General features: G+C 48.1%; 1 protein-coding gene across 4 annotated transcripts in view; it reads left to right on the top strand.

Annotated features, from left to right (window-relative positions):
• Nucleotides 1-20,534, top strand: part of RALGAPA2 (Ral GTPase activating protein catalytic subunit alpha 2) — a 270,985-nt gene that overhangs the window by 241,121 nt on the left and 9,330 nt on the right. For 2 of the 4 annotated variants that reach the window (XM_052650409.1, XM_052650405.1), the window contains 2 exons: nucleotides 10,885-11,006; nucleotides 14,668-14,746. In XM_052650409.1, coding sequence (XP_052506369.1) covers nucleotides 10,885-11,006; nucleotides 14,668-14,678 — 133 coding nt within the window. In that variant the 3' untranslated portion in view covers nucleotides 14,679-14,746. Of the gene's footprint in view, nucleotides 1-10,884; nucleotides 11,007-14,667; nucleotides 14,747-20,534 lie in introns of those variants that run through there. The other 2 variants (XM_052650406.1, XM_052650407.1) reach the window with 1 other exon arrangement.

Below are 20,534 nucleotides of genomic sequence, written 5' to 3'. Positions count from 1 at the left end.
TCCTCCTGTATTACTCTTTAAAAATGGAAAGTTTCTAGGTACTCAAAGGGATTGCTAACATGTAGTGTAGATGTTGACTCTGTTGTCCTTCAGGTCTCTATAAAAACATCACCGAGTAGATCGAACCAGGCCTTCTGTTAGCTGTGGCTACTCCAGTCCTTTCCTTTCAGAGGAGAATTCTGACGTCAAGAGGCGGGGCCGTGGCTGGAGCTGGGGCCCTAAGTCAGGCTGGTAGGGTTGGGATCCAGACGCTGGGATTAGGGTTGAGGTCCTGGCATTTACCATCTCAGGGTCTGGAGCCAGACACTCCCCTCCCTCTGCCAGGTTGCTCCTGTGTGTAAAGAGAGAAACAGCACAGATCATACATAGAGTTGTGAGGGCAAGTGAGGTAGATACAGCTTCTGAAAGGCCTCGCACAGTGCCGGATTCCACAAAGCACTTGATGGTTTCCGTGGTCTCACCGTCGACACCGAGCCTGTGTTGGGGGAACTCACACTTTCCTTGTGGGGAAATGCCTTTTCCTGCTTTTGTTGGAGGACGCAGTCCACTTCCAGACAAATTGCTTGTAACAGAACTGTGTGTAGTTATTTTTTGTTTATCTGCACAGCCTAGAACTAAGATGAGCAGAGAGCATAGAACCGCATATCGCGTCCGTGGGAAACCAGAGTCATTCTAGCAGGCCCTGGGAATTCTGTGATCAACCTTGAAAGCAAAACATATCCATTTCCCACTACATGGACTCCATATGCCTCTTGACCATCACTTTGTTTTTAACCTGACACTGAACCTAATTTTGCTGCTATTGCTGTAAGTCGCTTCAGTCGTGTCCGACTCTGTGCGACCCCAAAGACGGCAGCCCACCAGGCTCCCCCGTCCCTGGGATTCTCCAGGCAAGAACACTGGAGTGGGTTGCTATTTCCTTCTCCAATGCAGGATAGTGAAAAGTGAAAGTGAAGTTGCTCAGTCGTGTCTGACTCTTAGTGATCCCGTGGACTGCAGCCTACCAGGCTCCTCCATCCATGGGATTTTCCAGGCAAGAGTACTGGAGTGGAGTGCCATTTCCTTCTCCAGATCCTAATTCTGAGACAAGTGTAAAAAGAGTAAAAGAGATGCTTTTTGCCCACCAGTTGCTCAAAATCCCTTTCCTGGTCACAGCACAAAAGAATCTAGAGTTCTCTGGGCTTCTCTGGCCCCTCTGCAGGTCTTCAGAGGGCTGTCTGTGCCCACCCTGCCTGGACCCATCGCAGGACAGCTCAACCCTCATGCCCACTCAGCGTGGCCTCCACGAGCCGTTGGCATCACGCACTGTCTCTAATTGCTGGAACTCATTTGCTTAAACATTGTGAGGCAAATATAGTTTTGCTGCCTCTGATAACGCACGGAGGAGCTTTGTGTTATCAGAATTCCCCCAGATTTCCAGCTAGGTTCCAATCACTGGGGTATTTTTTTCACTGACAGACTAGTCTAGTCTGTGGCTGTCTCAAGTTTCAAGCGCCGGTCAGCAGCCGTGGCCATCAGGTGTGCTCTGAATGACACCCTATCTTACCCCCTAGAACGGGGTCTGGGTGGGCCCTGGGGGCCACTTAGTCCCCCTCATAGGGACAGCTGTCCTAGTCTCCAGGTCACGTGCATCTGGTAAACCCCTAACTTTTCTTGGAGTTTCTTCTTGTCATTTGATAATTTGGTGTTAAGATGAGTATCTTTCTGGAAAACTCAGATGCCATTAAGCTATAATTATTTTACAAAAATATAGAAATACGATTTTCTGTTTGCAGATACAGTCTTATTTATCATTTTGAAATACATCTCAAAGTTTTCAAACATCATATAAAGGAGTATTTCCCCCAAAATTGTTTTCAGAAATGGAGGGGAAAAGTCAAGAAAATCTGTACAGAGTTTGGTGCAAATACTTGGAACAAATCCTTTTAATTTAAAAAAATATATATTAATTTATTTGTGACTGCTCTGGCTCTTCATTGCTCTTTTCATTGCAAGCTTTCTCTAGTTGTGGCAAGCAAGGGCTGCTGGCTAGTTGCGGTGTGCTGGCTTCTCATTTCATTGGCTCCTCTTATTGTGGAGCGTGTGTTGTTGTACAGGCACTTGGGCTTCAGTAGTTGCCGCTCCTGGGCTCCAGAACACAGACTCGTTAGTTGTGGCCCATGAGCTGTTCCATGGAATGTGGGATCTTCCCCGACCAGGGATCGAACCCGTGTCCCCTGCATTGGCAGCCATATTCTTAACCACTGGACCACAAAGTGTTATGCCCAAGTCGTGAAATCTCCCAGTGACCACCAGGGAGCCGGTATCTGATGCAAAAGCAAGAGAGTTTTTATTACCAAGCTCGAGCTGGGGCTCCCACCGTTACCAACGCAGCGGCTAAGGAGAGGAGCCCCGAGTTTTGGGTTACACTGCTTTTATAGGGAATATTCAGGTGAAAGGGTAACAAAGGGGGTGTTCAGGCTGAAGGACTACTGATTGGTTACCCTCTTCTATAGGGTTGTGTGTGGATTTCTGATTGGTTTTTTTACTTCCACGGTAGATCATTACTTCCAAGGTAAATCACAAATGTCACAATTGTAAATCATTACTTCCAAGGTAAATCACAAATGTAAATCATTACTTCCAAGGTAAATCACAAATTCTTGAACTTAAAGTCAGGAGGTTTAACCTAAGGGCTGATTGGCTTGTGCACAGTGGGGCAAGTTTAGGCAATATCCAAAGTCTAAGTCTGTTTGCCCGGTACCTTTGCAAAATGAATTGCTTTTACAAGATGGAGTAGCTCAGGCTCTTCAAAGGAAGCGCTAGGACTGGAAAATTTTTATTCTTTCTAAGCCCATCCTGACTTCATCTGGGCCTGATGGGTTGGTGAGGAGCAACAGTTGAGAATATTTCAGGAAACTTAGAACTTCTGCTAAAGAAGACTTTTTTTGTCCTTTTTGATTTTGTTCTTTTATCTATCATGTATCATCACAAATCTATTTTATTTTTAGAAGCAACCTGGATGAAAAACCAATCCATAGGTCACATGAATTGGCTTTCTTCTCCAAAGCGAGAGTGGTAGGGGACTAAGTATTGGATGGTTCAGCTCAAATCACGTTGCACTAAAACCTGTCATGTATGTTATTTAATAATAATTTGCCTTACAGTCAGCATTTAAAATCCAGGCGCACTGCTATTTAATTTTCGGCCCTTTTTTATTCCTTGCCACAAAGAGAATTCAAGACCTTTAGAGACAGTTCCACATTTCTGTGTTTAGTTCAGTTGTAATTTCGTCGATGTTAAACGCCAACAAATTGTCAGCAGCGGTCGTTTCTATAACTGACATTGACAGCATACTTGTCAGCTCTCTGTAATGAATGAAAATCTGAAAGAGAGACAGTGCTGGGGACATTGACTCCCTTCCTCCCAGAAACCGAGCTACTGGCAGACTGTGGTCCACGTTGATCCATCACTTCTCAGATTGTGCATCAGCAAGGTAGCCAGTGGGGTCTCCGCTCACTCACTGGACATTCTAGCCTCTAGATGTGATTTTCTCGTCACTTAGGTTTTTACTGATGTGAGGCTTGGAGGGACAGTGTTACGGGGCCCTTTCTTGCCTGGTGATTTGCAGAAGGTGAGACGAGGGAGCTGGGGAGGATGGAAATGGAAAGCCCGTGATTGAGGGTGTGCTCCTCACACATCAATCCCTGTGAAGAGCCGACGTGAACATTTCCAATCAAACTGTAGATCAGTCCTCAAAACCTCGGAGTGCCTTGGACCCTGAGAGTGAGACCTTCCTACCCATGAGAACAGACCTTCTCCTAAAGTCTGTAATTTAATAGCCTGAAAAAAAAAAAATCTGTTTTTCCCCCATCTCTATTTACTCTGTTCATTTCCTGTGAATTATGCTTAAACTTGGTTACATGGGTCTTTTCTCCTTTCTTAGCAGTGGTGCACTGGTTCCTCCTCTCCAGGACTGTACCATTACAGTCTGAAAACTAATCTAATATCTTATGTGTTTAATTTCCTTTTCCAAAGCATCTATCTCTTTGGTTACATTGTTCAGTGAAGTTGTCCTCTTTATCCGTTTCCAGGCGGTGACATTTACTTTGAATGATTCATTTATTTGGAGTCTTAAACAGTCCTAGAATTTAAATTTGCATTATATTTGAAAGACAAACGAAATCTCTGTAAAAGTGATGCATGGCTTTAGGCTGTTACGAGCATCTGCTCCTGTCTTGATTTATTACGGAATTACATCCATTTATTACGGATTATCAAATGCCAGCCCAGCCCACCTATGGAGCATCCCTCTGGCCCCAGCGGCAGGTACCAACCAGAGAAGAGGTTAAGGAAGCAGACGTGAGACATGAACGGAGGCCCCGCCCTCCGGAAACACGTGGTCCAGGGCTTGTCCTGCCCTCTGGCTTCTCCTATCCCCCTAAAGTGGAGAGGGGGTTGTTTCCAGTGTGCGTCCCTCCCAGGTCTCCTCCAGGACCTTCTCCAAGCTGGAAACTCAGAGCTGTTCATCTCCCCCAGAGCTCTGCTGAGCGACAACAGCCGCCTCCTCCCCAGCGCTGCTCCCCTGAGCCCGAGCACTCAGGATCCCTTCCTTCACTTCTCCATCCTCTGCATCAGCTTCTGCAACGCCCTCCAGGCCACCTAAGTTGTGACCCTGGGGCACGGCCAGAGCGCAAGCCCCCATGCCCCCCAGGCATCCTGCCATCCGCAGCCCACTTTCCTCCCCTCCACCTCTGCTCTGGAGGCCTGCATCTCCTCCCACTTTCTGACCAGTTTCCCTTCCTCGGGGCCCTTCCACACAGGCCCCTCCTGCCCCCCCACCATGATATCAGAAGTACAGTGTAGACCTGGCTGTTTTCTGTTTCAGAACCCCCAGTGTAGACCTGGCTGTTTTCTGTTTCAGAACCCCCAGCAGTGGATCTCCCAGGGGCTGGAGAGACCTTGGGCTCCTCCCACCACCGCAGGCCCAAAGGTAGCCCCTCTTCCCGCTGGGTCCCTATGACCTGAATAAGCAAAAAGAGCCTAAATAAGCAAAAAGAATGAAGTCATTGTTATATTTAAGGAATTAATAAAGTCATCAGGGCTTCCTTGATGACTCAGTGGTAAAGAATCCTCCTGCAAGGAAGGAGACCTGGGCTTGATTCTCTGGGCCAGGAATATCCCCTGGAGAAGGAAGTGGCAACCCACTCCAGTATTCTTGCCTGGGAAATCCCATGGACAGAGGAGCCTGGGGGGCTACAGTCCATGAGGCACAAGAGTTGGGCACGACTTAGCAACTAAACCACCACCATCATAGAGTCATCAAGGTCTGCAGCTTAAACCTGTGTACTCAAATTTCCATTGTAGGTTGACTTTTTATACCCATATATGCTTAAGTCTCATTCAGAGAATAAATAAATCCCAACCTTGCACAAGATCATGGACTTAACCCCATGTGTTCCAGAATTTATGATATTAGCTGAAAGTAGTAAAGTTAGAAGACCAGGGTTCTAGTTCCAATTGCATCCCTGAGTAACTGTGACCCAAGAAAACTCACCTAAACTCTGAGCATCTGTTTCCCTATTAGTAACATGGAAACCACAGGACTCGTCCTAGCTCAGGCGGGTCCAGCGTTGAGGAGACTGTTGCCTAAAGCTGGACTCAGAGCACCCCACTGCCTTCGATTATCCACCATGTTCTTTCTGGAAGACAAGGCCTTACGCCTTGGGGATGAGGAGGGACAGGGAGTCTACATTCATGGTGCTTCTCTTGTGCGCTGGAACCCTGCTCAGTGCTTCCTCCTAGCATTCTTGTCTGATCTTCCCACAGCCCCGAGAGCTGACATCACCATCCCCACTGGGCACAGAAGGCAGCCTAGGTTAGGGCCCAGACCCAGGGCAAGAGGGGTGGCTGGAATTCAAATGCAGGCCGGTCTTCCCAAGAGCAAGCTCCTTTCTGATTGTCATGCTGCTTCTGGCACTGCTAAACATCAAATAGTAATCAGAGTAAACCTGGGGGTTCGGATTTGAATTCTGAAGCTCTTGCACTCCAGCAGAATGTATCTTGAGGGTTTCAGAAAGTTCTCTTCGCGGTTTTGTTTGTTATTGTTGTTGTTATGAACCATTTTTAAAGTCTTGATTTAATTCGTCACAGTACTGCTTCTGTTCTGTGGTTTAGTTTTTTGGCCCCGAGGCATGTGGCGCCCTAGCTCCCAGACCAGGGATCGAACCCATGTCTCCCTGCATTCTAAGCTGAAGTGTTAACCGCTGGACCGCCAGGGAAGTCCCTCTTGGAGTTTTTTGAGAAAATGTAGCCAATGAAGACATATGTAACCAGTAAACACCCAAGTTTACTCTGATCACTGCTTTATGCAAGTGAAAGAATACTGGGTAGACAGAGTGAGTAGTAGGTCAACCAGAAGACTCAAACTAGGCAGAAACCAAGATGAGCTTCTAGTTAGCAATTTGAATGTTCTTTGAACTGGGTACTCAAGGGGAAATTTTTTCTTTAAAAACTGCTTTGCCGTGTGTGGTATTTAATGAGATAGTAATTCAGGACAGAATGTCAATTTCACATCAGTGGATTTATTGAGAGCCAGAGGGCAACAGCTGGCATTGAAACAGGTATTGGCTGTGTGACCAGGTGTCTCCGTAGCCACCTGCTTCCTCTGGTCAAATGTTACTGATCACCCACTGCTTGGAATCACTTCAGCCTTCAGTTCATATCTTAACATGGCTTACACTCTTTGATGTCTAAATTATAAATGCCTTTTTGAATAGAAAGCAGCCAGCATTGAAGTCCTAAGGATGTTAGGTATGAAAATGTCCCAAGACACGCTCTTAGTTAATGGCCCTGGCTAGTACTTCTTAAAAAATTCAGCAAAGACTCCACAGCTACATTTTCTAAAGCTACTTAAAAAATTAAAAAAGAAGATTCTTGGCATGTGTGAGCTCCTTCAGTTCAGTTCATTTCAGTCACTCAGTCATGTCCAACTCTTTGTGACCCCATGAACCGCAGCATACCAGGCCTCCCTGTCCATCACCAACTCCTGGAGTTCACCCAAACTCAGTTCATTGAGTTGGTGATGCCGTCCAACCATCTCATCCTCTGTTGTCCCCTTCTCCTCCTGCCCTCAATCGTTCCCAGCATCAGGGTCTTTTCCAATGAGTCAGCTCTTGGCATCAGGTGGCCAAAGTTTTGGAGTTTCAGCTTCAACATCAGTCCTTCCAATGAACACCCAGGACTGATCTCCTTTAGGATGGACTGGTTGGATCACTTTGCAGTCCAAGGGACTCTCAAGAGTCTTTTCCATACCACAATTCAAAAGCATCAATTCTTTGGTGCTTAGCTTTCTTTATAGTCCAACTCTCACATCCATACATGACCACTGGAAAAACCATAGCTTTGAATAGATGGACCTTAGTTGGCAAAGTAATGTCTCTGCTTTTTAATATGCTGTCTAGGTTGGTCATAACTTTCCTTCCAAGGAGTAAGCATCTTTTAATGTCACCATCTGCAGTGATTCTGGAGCCACTGTTTCCACTGTTTCCCCATCTATCTGCCATGAAGTGATGGGACCAGATGCCATGATCTTCATTTTCTTAATGTTGAGTTTTAAGCCAACTTTTTCACTCTCCTCTTTCACTTTCATCAAGAGGCTCTTTAGTTCTTCTTCACTTTCTGCCATAAAGGTGGTGTCATCTGCATATCTGAGGTTATTGATATTTGTCCCAGCAATCTTGATTCCAGCCTGTGCTTCTTCCAGCCCAGTGTTTCTCATGATGTACTCTGCATATAAGTTAAATAAGCAGGATGACAATATACAGCCTTGACGTACTCCTTTTCCTATTTGGAACCAGTCTGTTGTTCCATGTCCAGTTCTAACTGTTGCTTCCTGACCTGCATACAGGTTTCTCAAGAGGCAGGTCAGGTGGTCTGGTATTCCACTGTTTCTAAACAGTGCCAGGGTTGGAGTGGTGTCTGTCTTCTCTTTGTCATGGTGTGTACATGTCCTGGCTTGGGCCTCAAGTGAAAATGTGCTTGACGATCTTCTGGTCTCACCACATCCCTAGTAGGTGTTTGTCTGAATGACAGCACCCAATTCAGCACAGTGTAGCCCAGCCTAGGGTGGGGAGTGTCTGCTCTCGTGATAACAGAGAACCTTCTAGGAAGCAAACCTTCCTGCTCCAGGGCCCCATGCTGGATGCACCTTTGCACCCCATCTACTATAGAGCCTCTGTTGAGGCCTTTGGCACCCCTAGTGGCTCAGATGGTGAAGAATCTGCCTGCAGTATAGGAGACCCAGGTTCCATCCCTGGGTCAGGAAGATCCCTGGAGAAGGGAGTGGTTACCAACTCTGGTATTCTTGCCTGGAGAATCCTATGGACAGAGGAGCCTGGTGGGTCACAGTCCGTGGAGTCACAAAGAGTCGGATGTGACTGAGTGACTGTGTTCCATTTATATTATATGTACATTTACTCCATTGTATTTACTGTACCCAAGAACCTCAAAGCTGGATTATTTCGCTCTGGGAGTCCAGTGTTGGATGGAGGTGCTCTTAGGAGCCCAGATCACTCAGCCTTGACAGAGACAAGCTCATGACAGCGGGAGAGTGTCACTCACTCAGGACAAGGCTGCCGGCCACCCGGTGGCTAGCCATAGGGGGTGGCATACGCGGCAGCCCTCTGTGGTGACCGGTAAGCTCGGTCAGCATCGGGGCCGCCCCTCTAGGCGTGTGGCCTCCACCGTATCTCTAGCCCGGCGTGTCCTCACATCCAAGCCCCATGTGCATGGGGGTCTGGACGCAGCCCAGGCCTCAGGACCCAGCAGGATGGGCCCTCAGAGGCCGCGAGCAGGGAAGGGGCGCCGATGGGGCCCCAGGCTCAGGTGGTCATCAGCCGCAAGTGGAGCTCAGCCCTTTGAGTCATTTGTCACGCCTCGCTCGGCCCCTGCTGGGCCCGCACGTGCCAGCTCAGTGTCACAGTGCCTGTCCGCCAGCCGGCCGCCCAGGCCCAGCGTCCTGCTGTTCGCGGCCCAGAGGCTTGGAGGGCTGAGCGCTGTGCGGAAGACGCATGTTCATAATGAGACATGAATGGCATTAGTGGGTCCCCCAGGCCACGGGGCCCGCACCGCAACGCTTGGCAGCCTGTCCAGGAAGGCGAGTCACCCGGAGTTCAGCCGGAGCACAGACTCACGTGGCCCAGGCCTCAGGCTGCTGCGACCACCGTCCCTGCAAACCGTCATCCATCATTGTCTTGAAACTCCTGTTCCTTTTGAAAAGTTGCCCAGAGCCAGCCTGAAGGGCGATTCTGGAATGGGCCGGTCCAGGAGAGCTTTCCCTGGTGATGGTACTGTCCCCTGTGTCTGCACAGTCCAGGCTCTGTGTGCTTGATGTACGGCACGTGGGACGCAAGAACCCTTTTTCTTATTTCTTCACTTTTTATTTATTTAAATTTCAGTGCAGCTAGGCACCGAGAGTCCATGGTTCTGTGTTGCACAGCCAGCCCCAGAAAGCCTCTGGGCTTCTTGTGGGCTGAAAACCTTTCCCTGAATGTAATTAAAGGAGTAGCAGGACCCCTTGCAGGAAAACTGGTGAGCATCCTTTGCCAGAAGAGAGTAGAAAAAAACTCTTCTCTTTCAAAACACATCCCTATTGAACAGCTATTTGGAAGGGCATAATTTTCCCCCAACTTGTATTATTAAAAGAGGCTATTTTGAAAAGATAGTTTTAAAATTCAGTGAGAAATGCTAGAATTACTCTGGCCTTTCTGGAGCTGCAGATAATAAATGGGTGGCAACCCACATTCCCTGTGTTCCTGCAGAATTAGCATGGTTTTCAAAATGACTGAACCACGTCCCTTAACTTCTGCATCGATCACTGGAAAACGGGGAAGAACGAGCATGCCGAGTCCCCCGAGTGCTAGCTCATAGAGTCCTCCGTGCATCGCCTCCACCCGCTGCCGAATTGTCTTGACGTTATCCTGTTATTGGAAGGCATGATTCACCTTCCGAGGAAACAGAAGCCACACACAAAAGGGGAAGATTTGCTTTCTGCCCCATGAAAGGCTGCCACACGCGGGGGTCCTATTGAGACAGCTGGAAAGTTGCTTCAACGTGTTACGGTTATAAGTTTTATTGGTGACTGTTTTTTGATTACACATTTGAATGCATGTGTTCCAGGGCTGCAGTTTTAGTTAAAAGCCAATAGTCTTTTTTTTTTTAATATTGTATTGTGTGCTCCCTGGTAGATTCTCCCAGTTATTAGTTCTTTCTAATAACTAATATTATTTAGTTATTTAGAACTAATAACTAATATTAGTTCTTTCTAATAACTAATAACTTTCTAATGCTCATGGCCTATCTCAGCCTGAGACTCCAGAGCCCTTCAGAGCAGACTTTTCTAGCCTTCCCTCTTCCCAGTGGTATTATTGAAATTTTCAAGTGTGTATCACCGGTTCTCACTTGGAGTATCAGAGTATCAGTTCACATTATCAGTAAGCTAAGAAAAACATCTCATCTGGGGAACTCAGAAGGGGCGACCCAGCGTTGTCCCATGGTCATGGATGGAAAGGGATGCGGCCGTCATCCACGTCTCTCTTTTTTTGTTCCTATCAAGTTGATGGCCTTTTGCTCTGATTCTGTGACTATCAGTTTACATATTTTTTCAGCAATACTGGTTTGGGTGCTGTTGAAGTCTAAGAAACGCAGGCCTCTGAAATCGGAATGTTCCAATGAATTATGACTCCTATTTTAATTCTTCGATAGGATGCTTATGCACTTGCAAGGTACCCATTCCCCATCCGAGTGTAAAAGGTGTGTGATTGTGTTTAAAACAAAGTCGCTGCTCTGTCGCTGCTAAGCATTTCATTCTGCATGGACACTTGTTTCCCTAACTGATGCCCGCAGCTACGAGGAGAGAGCTCTCTATCTGGAAGCAATAATTCAGAACCACCGTGAAGTCATGACATTTGAGGATTTCACCGCCCAGGTCTTCTGTCCATCTCCCAGCTACTCGGTCAGCGGAACTGGTGAGTGGCCACATTACCCCCTCCCAGCTCTGCCCAAGACCCTTCAAATGCTCCAGCCGCAGATGTACACCTGTTTTTCACAGATAAATGCCCGCAAATCTAAGAAGCGCGTTCTCCCCCCTGAATGCACTAATGAATAACAAGAGGAGTGATGACATTCATTTTAATTTGTTTTGTATCCGAGCTGTTCGCCTGGTCCTTTCCTCCCACCATCCCGTTAACCTCCGCCTCCAGCGAGGTTAATGAACTTGTTCTCAGCTCCGTGCTCTGGTTCATTCGGGAGGGTGGGTTTCTTGCTGAGCTGGGAATACGTTGTTTTAAGAGTGGTGCCCGCATCAGGGCCTACTTATCAAGAAAGAGTTCCTCCCAGTCGAAGCCGTTGCTACTAATGCTAAATGGGGATTATGCCGCCGGGATGCTCGGGTCAGGGATTAATGCGGGAGCAATGGGAGGACTGTGTCCCCTGGCCCATGGTGACAGCAGTGTGGCGGGCTGGCTTTCTCTCTGGAGTGGTCCACGTCCCAGGGACCAGCCGCCGAGAGCAGCACCTGGTGTGGACCTGCTCTGACACTGGCTCCTAAGCACTTCCACTTATGAGGCCAGTGGAAAATCTCAAAAAACATTGGTTTGAGGTTTTACTCTTTTTATATTTCCAATTTAGGGGAAAAAAAAAGTGTGCTGGCACTTACCATGATGATATGGTTACTGTGGGGATTTTATTTCCCCCAAAGAATAGAATGCTTTGGTAAATTTCTGTATGTAATTACAGATTAATTGCCTTTCAGAAAGCAAGTGGGATATTGAGTCGATGCATGTTGAAATCCTCCATGAGGGGCTTCCTCTTCCTCCGCTGGGGTGGGCACAACTGTTAGGGGGGCCTAATAGATTTCTATCCTGTGTCAGTTGCCTCTGATCGCTGCCTGGCTTCTCCCATCCTGACTTGTTAACAAATATCTTACACACAAAGTGAAAAAAATTAAATTCGGTGAAATAAATCACTTACAAATAAAACCAGCCATGCATCACTGTTGAACATCGCTGGCTGCCGGCCTGGCCTCCCCGAGCTTTGTCAGGAGATAAGAGGGAGAGGCTGGCCCCGCACTGGGAGCCAGGAGCAGCAGGCAGAAGGCCTGGGAGATAAGCAGGCCGCCGAGGTGCAGGGAGCTGCGAAATTTACATAATCGCGCCTCTGCTTCCCTGCGAGGCGTCCAGAAATACAGGGATGGCCTCTATTGATCTTTGTTGAACTGGAATACTAAGCAACATGAGAAAAGCTTATAACTTAAAGCTTTGATTAATGTTTCTTACATTAAAAAAGTAGAACAGCTGTGAATTGAATTCTTTTATACACTCTGCCAACATTCGATCTAAAACCCCGGCTCCCCCCGCACCCCCCGCCCCGACCCCCGCAAAAAAAAAAATCAGTTTCAAGGGAAATGAAGATTTCAAACCCAGTCTGGCTAGAGATTGAAAATCACTGCTAATTTTTAGGTGAGAGAACACGAAAGATTTATGGCAAAGCTAGTTTTGTAAAGATCTCATTCAGCTTTTTCCCACCCTCATAAAGTCCTGGGACTGAATTTTTTAGTGCAGGTTTTTTTTTGTTTTTTTTTTTTAATCTTGAGAAAGCTTTTTGTTTTCTAAAATTAAAAGGAATTAAAAAAAAATAAAGTTAAAAGGAATTAAATCACAGCTAGATGCTTCCATTTCTTAACTGTTATGTTCTAAAGGCTCTTAAGATGATACTGAAATAAGTATTGATAAACTTTATTTTCTATGTATATTTTAGCCTCTATATAAATTAATTTGATCTTTCCTAAAAGTTCCTAATTATTTACACCAGTTCATGTATAGGTAACTTCTTAAGTGAGCTGCCATGAGTGATTTAGATTTTTTTAAGACCCACCGTTTGGAGACTGGCTGCTTTAAGAGTGTCGCATTGGCCAAAGTCACTGAATTGATAAAGGTTCTGACAGCTCGATAAGAGCTGGTATTGGAACGTGCACAAAAAGACGGTGAAACCAAAGATGAGATACCGAGCCAAATGCAGGTCCTTCCTCTTTGCAGTTTATTGACATCAGCATCACGTGTCATAATCAGTAGGCTTCAGGGTGTTCCGTGTGGACTGAGAACATTTTTCTACACCCATCACACCAACCCATGGATGCGATTTTAAGTCCAGGCATAATGTTCTCTTTCAACGTTTTGCATATCTGCCCACAATGACCATCAGGAAGAAGCTCGAAATCAACTTGGTTTGCCCTGGAATCTGGGGGTACAGTTCCACCCCATACACAGGCCCTCTGTCAGAACCACATCCTCCTCTCGTTCACAGACCAGTTTTGCTTCTGAGGAATCCCTGTTCCCGTCTGTTAACCACTTTGACGGATGAAAACATTTTTCATCTATCCATAGTGTTGTTTTTCTTTTTTTTTATCCTGGGACAAGTACAGTCAAACCCAGATGAGCCAGGCAGCTTAAACTGAGAAATCGAGGTGAGAGCTGCTCTTCGCGGCGACAAGCCAGCTGGAAAAATTGACCCTGAGCAGCTTAAGCTCCCACAGCGCTCTTAGGATTCGCTCAGACCATCTCTGCAGCAGTGTCGTCAGAGCAGGGCCTCAGGCCCCCGCCCACAGGCTTGCGCCCAGTCCAAGGAACCTGGGGCTCCAATCTCCTTTGTGTTCTTGCCACAGGGCCTTGTGGTCAAGCACAGGGACAGTGGCCTGAACCCCACATTCACCCCACAATGTATTATGCAGCAGGCAGCCCCATTTCTAGAGGGAAGGCCTCCAAGATCAGCCTTTAAGTCCTAAGTCCTAGGTGTAAGTAAGAGATGTGCCCAGTGGTGGGGGCCTATGCCTAAGGAGGCCGCTCTGGGAAACACTCCCCCTTGAGGCTCCCAGGCTCCCTGTCCCAGCACTTGTCACCCAGGGTGGCACAGGGGAGCATTTGGACTCACTTTTCAGGACCACAGATAAAGACATAGTCTTCTGTTGTTAGGCTCATAAGTGAGTCCTCAGTTTATTAAAAGAGGTTTAAAACAACTATTTTCTGAGTCAGAAAAAAAAATGTTATTTTAAGCCACCCCCTCCCATGTCTATTCTACACATTACTCATGTTGCTAATGCCCAGAGCATGAAAGGTATCTGAGCTGGCCTTCCACTCAGCTCTGTAGTCTACTTCCCTTTAGATTCCTTCTTTACTGATCAGCAACTTCTATAGGGTGGCCAGGGATTATATACTGGCTGCAGTGAACACACATGTACATGTTCATAAATATGTTTTATGCATGTACTTATATGTGCATTTCACATGCACGTATGTGTGCGTGCACACACTGGGGTGAGGGGCTAATTTTGTGTGTTCAAGACTGTCTCCAGGAAAGGGGGTGTGTGCAGCAGAGAGGCCTTTAAAGGGTTAACTGGAAGGGGAGGGACTGATGTAATCACTGTAGCTCACAGCCAAGTGCATCTGTTCGCCATGAGGTCATTCTTCTGCATGCTAATGATTTGGAAAATCAAGTCTAATGCTTGACATTATCGGAAAGGCTATAAATAGTACAAATCTTTACTTTTTGGAAGCTGTTCTTATTACCTAAGGGAGAGAGAAAGAAACAAAAAAACTTTAGCTTGGACTTCAGATTGGTTTTCTTTTTTTCCAGAACTGCTTTAAAGGTCATGTCTGGACCTTAAAATCTTGGAGGAATCCACTTGTGTCTGTTGATAAATGAATCCCAAAATCACAGTAGCAGTCACAGCTAGCCATCTGGGAGTGGAGGACTGTTGGTATGTGTACTTTGATATCTGATCAGAAGCATTTCCAAGTGCTTTGTTCAGAGGTTGACAAAGGTGGTGTTTTTCCTGAAAGAACACCTCCAACCAGGTTAAACGAGGGGTCCTTGTCCGGAAATGTGAATGGACTCGAGTTTGGAGAAGGCTTTCTGCTTTAATGCTGCTGTCTGGAGCCAGCAGAGGGAGCACGGATCTCTGTCTCTCCTGTTAGCCCTGAATGGACACATCTGATTTCTCCAAGGTCTGGTCAGGAGTGCTTCCTCCTTCATGACAGGCCGGAGGAGAGAGGCTCAGGATTTAGAGCAAGTGGAAGGGAATTCCTCGCCAGGCCCCATCAGACTCCACCGCGTCCCATGTAGGTCATATTTGGAGCTTAAAGCAGATTAGTCTGAGTCTGTCTGAGGATGCTTCTGCCACCGCCGCTGCAGCTACCAGGCAAAATGGCGAACTTTCATCTGCTCGCCCGGAACAGCATGGGTGCCCTCTTGGAAAGGCTTATGATGCTCACCTACCTAATGAAAAAGACGTGTCGTTCTTTTCTACCACAAAATCACTGTTTCAAGTTCGCAGAAGCTATCAGAAGACGCAGCCTGGGGGTCCCTGGGTCATTCTGGCCCTACTGAGACTGCAAGTGTGCTATATTACACACCGGTCCTTTGCCTGGAGCAGGAAGCTGCTCCCAGCTCTCACTTGCTAAGACCCCTGAGCCCCACTCGGGGTTGCACGTACTAGGACACAGCAGCTAATCTTCGCAGTGACCCCACCATGGCCATTCGCTGGGCGGCTACCCATCAAGTCAATCCCAGAAACAGCACAACGTGGAACTGACTCTGACCGCTCCCCCACCAGTCCAAAGATGAAAGGTTTTCTCCGTTCAGTGAGAGTGGTCACTTCAGGGATTCATTCAGTATGTCTCCATCTTTCTCACCTTCCCTCCCTATAAATGTGGTCTGAATAAGGCTTTGCTAGACAGCACTTCTTATGTATTCACCTTCCTCATACATTTGCTGAAACCGGCCGAGAGCACTGTAGACTGTGGAGGCAGAAGAGGCTTCAGGAGCCCCCACGTCCAGGCTCTCACATCATCCTGATAAGCTGCCAACAAGTCGTGAGGGACACCCCAGGGCGCCAGCCTCAGCGCCTCCTCCCCCTTCTCGTCACAGTGGGATCAGCTGGACTGCATCCTGGCCTCGGAGTGTGGCTGCTGTCCCCTCAGGTAGGCTGTCACCTAACCCTGATTGTCGGTGACCTCGGTCACAGAGCTCCTGATGAGCCCGTGAGAAGGGAGTTGTTCTAAACAAACCGTCTAGACTCTCTGTCTCAATGTGTCTCTTTGAACTGAGCCTGCTTGGGAAAACTTGCCTCCCTCACTGTGGTCCTTCAGGAAGTCTTCATGAGATGTGAACTAGGTTGGGGAACAGACCCTGACATGACCAGACTCCCAGACGGAAGGAACCGGGGTTCCCAGCACGGCTGTGTGATGCCGGGGGTTCTGCCACGTCCTGCCACAGCAGCAGTCAGTGCATTCTTTGGCCACTACCCTCATGGGACTGTGACAGTCTGTTGGGGTCATCTGGCAATTGTAACTGCAGACCCTCCTAGCCAACCACGTGGAACAGATCAGAGAATGAAGCCCAGAGGACGTGCTGAGTCAACAGACAAGCCTCAGACGCTCCCAGGTGCCCATGTGGGTCAGGCTCCAGGGCTCCATGTGGCTGTGGGGTTCAAGGGGCTTTTAACGTTTTCAGGGTGCTAGGAGTACAGCAGGAACCAGGCCCAGAGCCTTAGTGTGGAGGCAGAAGGTGGAGCCGTCACCAAACTTCGGGCCACCCTTCCTGTCCAGGACTTTGTGCATTTTCCTCTCTCGGCGCTGAAGGCGGCTCAGGCTGACCTTCCAGGCTCCATCCTCAGATCCTGCTGTCTTCCTGTCCCCCCTCAGCCCTGTGCTCACCACTGGCCAGGACCTTCCACTCAGAGCCAGCCTGCTCAACTACAGGGGGGACGTGTCCCAACAGAGGGCCAGGCTCTGGTGTCCTCTTTGTCTAGCCTGTGGCCTCAGTCAAGTTAGTACCATTCTGCCGCCCAGAGTCCAGTTCTGTAAAATGGGTCTAATAGCAGTACCTTCTGAGTTCAGTTCAGTTCAGTCACTCAGTCATGTCCAACCCTTGGCAACCGCATGGACTGCAGCATGCCAGGCCTCCCTGTTCATCACCAACTCCCAGAGCTTACTCAAACTCCTGTCCATAGAGTCAGTGATGCCATCCAACCATCTCATCCTCTGTCGTCCCCTTCTCCTGCCTTCAATGTTTCCCAGCATCAGGGTCTTTTCCAGTGAGTCAGCTCTTCGCATCAGGTGGCCAAAGTATTGGAGTTTCAGCTTCGGTTTCCGTCCTTCTAATGAATATTCAGGACTGATTTCCTTCAGGATAGACTGGTTGGATCTTCTTGCAGTCCAAGGAACTCTCAAGAGTCTTCTCCAACACCATAATTCAAAAGCATCAATTCTTTGGCACTCAACTTTCTTTATAGTCCAACTCTCACATCCATACATGACTACTGGAAAAACCATAGCTTTGACTAGACGGACCTTAGTTGGCAAAGTAATGTCTCTGCTTTTTAATATGCTGTCTAGGTTGGTCATCACTTTTCTTCCAAGGAACAAGCGTCTTTTAATTTCATGGCTGCAGTCACCATCTGCAGTGATTTTGGAGCCCAAGAGAATAAAGTCTGTCTCTGTTTCCATTGGTTTCCAATCTATTTGCCATGAAGTGATGGGACCGGATGCCATGATCTTAGTTTTCTGAATGTTGAGCTTTAAGCCAACTTTTTCACTCTCTTCTTTCACTTTCATCAAGAGGCTCTTTAGTTCTTTGCTTTCTTCCATAAGGGTGGTGTCATCTACATATCTGAGGTTATTTATACTTCTCCCAGCAATCTTGACTCCAGCTTGTGCTTCATCCAGCCCAGCATTTTGGCATATCTTCTGAGTAGAGCCCCAATAGTTCCCACTAAAAGCACTGCTAAAGGCCCAATGAGTCAGTATGTGTAAGGGGCTGAGGACACTTCTGGAGACCTCCACAGGTGTTCCTGAGTGCTCTGCTCACCACCCTGCCCGTCTGGGTTTTTTCTCACTTTGCCCTGTGCCTCCCAGTTTCTCCTCTCCTCCTGGAGTCCCTTCTGCTTGTGTTGGCCCGTCTCATGGAAGAGGGGCTGCAAACTGGGCTGCCACCCGTGGAATGCTGGCCGGTTGCCCCGCCTATGAGGATGGTCCCACTCTGGAGGCCAGGATGACAGCCCAGAACTCTGCTCCGGTCATCCACTGCTACTGCTGCTAAGTCGCGTCAGTCGTGTCCAACTCTGTGCTACCCCAGAGACGGCAGCCCAACAGGCACCTCTGTCCCTGGGATTCTCCAGACAAGAATACTGGAGTGGGTTGCCATTTCCTTCTCCAATGAATGAAAGTGAAAAGTGAAAGTGAAGTTGCTCAGTCCTGTCTGACTCTTAGCAACCCCATGGGCTGTAGGGCTCCTCAATCCATGGGATTCTCCAGGTAAGAATACTGGAGTGGGTTGCCATTTCCTTCTCCACAGGTCATCCACAGTGGCCCTCAAATACAAGTTATCTGATGTCACCATCCATTCAAGGGCTTGGAGGCACCCACTCTGCCCGCACATGCTCTGGGCTGCATCTGGGTGGCGTTGGCAACTGGCCTGAGAACCACTGATCGCCCTGCACCAGCTGTCACCCCCCCCGCAACCTATACCCAATTCCACCCTCCCTCTAATGTCACCGGTTCAGCCTAACCCCTGTGCGTATGACATTTCTTTTAAAAACTCAAAATGTATCCTCTTGGAAGGGCTTCCCAGGTGGTTCAGTGGTAAAGAACCCGCCTGCCAATGCAGGAAACTCGGGTTTCATCCATGGGACAGGTAGATCCCCTGGAGTAGGAAATGGCAACCCACTCTCGTATCCTTGCCTGGGAAATCCCATGGACAGAGGAGCCTGACAGACTGTAGTCCATGGGGTCATAAAAGAGTAGGACACAACTGAGCAACTAAAGAACAACCACCCACACAACAAACATTTGGAAGGCATCAAAAGATAAGCTGTATCTAGGGTGTAAAGGGTCGAACATGACTGAGCATGCACAACTCCTCTTGGAAACATGTCAAAGCATTCATAGGAGGTTTCTGACCCATAACCCGTTTGCCAGAACCTGGTGGTGCTGGCTCAGCTGTGCCCTGGGTCACTCCCCAGATGCTGCAAGTCCCTCTACCAAAGACTTGGGGGTTTTTGTCTGTGGTGTGGCCTGGAGACGGGACTTCCTTTCAAAAAGTAAGCAGTTGCTGAGAAACACTGTGTCTCACAAAGGCGACCTGGTCCAGCTTCCTCTAACTTATCTCCCTTACTCCTTGATTTTTCTCAGCCTAGGGAGGGAAAGCTTTGTCCTGTGTGTGTGAGTTTCTTATATCTATATTTGGCCGTAATTTCTTTAAAGAATGACATATGCAACAGGAGTAAGATAGCAGTGCAGGCGGGAAGAAGTCTGACTGTTGCTTTAAAGGGTCCAGGTATGTCTCCAGGTCACAGATGTGTGTGGGGCCTGATGCAAGAGGCAGAACAAACACCTGTAATTGGGTCTCATCCTCCCTGGCCACTCCTGTCCTCCCAGTGAAAGTGGAGCCATGAAGAGCAGCAGGACCCCAGCCAGGTGTAGGGGAGGCGGGGCCGCCAGAGCCTGGTGACAACGCAGGCAGGGAAACTGAAACTTGGTTGGGGGCTTTCCTGAGTGGTATGGAGGGTTTTAAAGAGAATTTTCAGTCGCCCTGTTTTGCGCCACCTTTTGTCTCTTGGACTGCAAGGAGATCCAACCGGCCCATCCTGAAGGAAATCAGTCCTGAATATTCATTGGAAGGACTGATGCTGAAGCTGAAACTCCAATACTTAGGCCACCTGATGCGAAGAACTGACTCACTGGAAAAGACCCTGATGCTAGGAAAAACTGAAGGCAGGAGAAGGGGACGAAAGAGGATGAGATGGTTGGATGGCATCACTGACTTGATGGACATGAGTTTGAGCAAGCTCAGGGAGTTGCTGATGGACAGGGAGGCCTGGCATGCTGCAGTCCATGGGGTTGCAAAGAGCTGGACACAACTGAGCAACTGAACTGAACTTGCTTCATGTTTATTCACCCTTTTTCCCGCTAAAACTCTTACTCTCCTGGTGTCAGCTCTAGAAAAGGGAAGAGATGGATGTGATGAGCATCTGCTCCACCTGATCTGATGGAAAATGACAGTGCCGCCTGTCAGATGTCCCCATCGCTGCTCCAGCCCCGCCTTCCCTGGGGAGCTGTCCCCGAGCAGGATGTACTGGGCGTTTCAGGGGAGGATGAGGGGCTCTGACACCTTGCGTTTTGTCTCTCCTTGTCCCTCTCAGAGCTTCACATCTCCTCGGGGAGCAGATACTCAGGAATCACCAACATTGTCTTATTTTTCATAAACCCAGATTAGTCAGCTCCAAACCACAGCTACCTGTGAAAAAATATTTATCAAGGGGCAAAAATGACATGTAGCCAGTGGTCTGAGTCGGCTGGGCTGTGGTTTCCTTGAGCCAGGCCATAGTGTTTGCTTCGTGAGCTGGGAAAGGATGGAAACGTGGCCTGATGTGTGCTAGCTGTCCCACTAAGTGTCCTGCCCATCAGTCTATGACTCTCCCAAGCTGGCTGAGATGGGGACTC

Source organism: Budorcas taxicolor, chromosome 13, assembly GCF_023091745.1.
Source record: "Budorcas taxicolor isolate Tak-1 chromosome 13, Takin1.1, whole genome shotgun sequence".
Lineage (NCBI taxonomy): Eukaryota > Metazoa > Chordata > Mammalia > Artiodactyla > Bovidae > Budorcas > Budorcas taxicolor.
Note: the sequence above shows the minus strand (reverse complement) of the source record. Positions and strands in the feature narration are given on the sequence as shown.